The 1,575-nt window shown below is 58.2% G+C and overlaps 1 protein-coding gene across 1 annotated transcript; it reads right to left on the minus strand.

Annotated features, from left to right (window-relative positions):
* Positions 1-243: 243 nt before the first annotated feature.
* On the minus strand, positions 244-1,257 carry PPTG_04767 (hypothetical protein; the record flags this gene model as incomplete). The annotated part of the gene is made up of 2 exons (XM_008897054.1): positions 244-1,023; positions 1,051-1,257. The coding sequence occupies 2 exons, from the start codon at positions 1,255-1,257 to the stop codon at positions 244-246; spliced, it is 987 nt and encodes a 328-aa protein (XP_008895302.1).
* Between the last annotated feature and the right edge of the window lie 318 nt (positions 1,258-1,575).

The raw sequence follows: 1,575 nt of genomic DNA on the forward strand, positions 1-1,575 counted from the left end.
AGACTGCACTCTCACTTCCGACGCTGCTGAAAATTTTTCCAGCCAGGCGAGCGGCCTAGTTTAACATCTTTTCAGCGCTTTCAGGCAAGACACCTCCATGCTTGGCAGGGTCACACCACTGACGGATCAGGTTGTAGAACTCCTCCATCTGACATTTGCCGGCGTCGTGGATCTCGCCGCAGCCGCGACAGACGAAGAGGTAGCGATCCGACGGATGGTCTCTTTTTTCGCAGCGTTGACACGCTAGCCTTTTCCAGCAGTGCAGGTCATCCTGGCGGTGTGAACCGCAGTGAATGCAGCGTTGGAATTGAGGGCGTCCGTGTGGAGATCTCTGGCCAGGGTTCGCGTCTCGCGGTGGCGGAGTTTGGCCGGACGCGGTCCGTTCGGGGTCATTCGGCGCAATTGCTTGGGGTTGCGACTCCCTTCCGTTGCGGCCAAGTAGATCCGGCGCAGATCACCGTCTGATTCCGATCCACTGAGGCCAGAGTCACTGTCGCTGTCCGACAGGTTCGTAGTCATAACAGCTTGCACCTTGGGCGTTGGAGCTGACTTCGTGAGGTCGGAGTTGGTGGCCTTCTGTCGATACGTACTCGATCGGAATTGCGCTCGTCCCTGACGGTTCTTCGCATGTTGCCTCGCCCGCAATACTTCTTCCAACGCGTCAGCATCTAAGATACGCGGCAGCGCGAGCTGATCAGCTAGATCGCGGTCGTCCAGGGTCTCGATGAAATGTTCCACGTGCTCATGGCGAACGTCGGATGGGCCGCTCTCCACGCGTAGCTTCTCCCTCAGTCCTGCGACATTCAGGCGGTGCAGATATTCCAACGGTGTCTCATCAGCTCGCTTCCTTGCATGGTAGTATTGTCTCGCGACCGAGACTCCGAGTCCACAGAACTGCACTTGGAATTCGCGCAGAAGCTCTCTCCAGTCGTCCCTCGTGGTTCGACTAAGTTGCCGGTAGCAGTTACTCGTTGATCCGGTGAACAGGCCAACAAGCACCAGGCACTTCTCGTCGTCCGGGGCCTAATCGCGGACGAAAGCTGACTTTACCTTGCTGAACCAAGCCCGCGCGCGATCCTCGTCGTCGTCCTTCCCGGCGCACTCTTTGAGTTCCGTCATGGCGGACACCCGAATGCGAGGGGTGACTGCTGGCAGTCCAGTCGTCGTAGCGGCGGTGGCTATGGTCGCTTGGTGGGAGGCAGGGAGGTCTAGATCGTCCGGATCGTACTCTCCGTGGTAAGTTCCCACAGACTCCATGTCGACGTCCTGCTACTCCGTTCTTCTCAGCAAGGGCAATGTTGTCGTCCCCTGTGCGGCGCGTTGCTTCTTCAGGAAGTGTTCCATCGCCGAGTTGAAGAACGTCTGCAGTCTGTCTGGATTTTATTTCGATCTGCTGGCTGTTGCAGGAGCGTCTGCCCTGGGCATCCCGCTCGCTATACGCTGCGATCTGGTTGGCAACATCGCGGCTCCTGAAGGACCAAGCTGCTTTCGCTCGACTCCTTCAGAGGTGTCTGAGTCGGCCATCGAGGTCGCTGACGCGTAGTGCGAATGTTGGAACGATCCAGTCGGCGAAGC

The sequence above is a fragment of the Phytophthora parasitica genome, assembly GCF_000247585.1.
Source record: "Phytophthora parasitica INRA-310 unplaced genomic scaffold supercont2.5, whole genome shotgun sequence".
NCBI classification, from domain to species: Eukaryota; Oomycota; class Peronosporomycetes; order Peronosporales; family Peronosporaceae; genus Phytophthora; species Phytophthora nicotianae.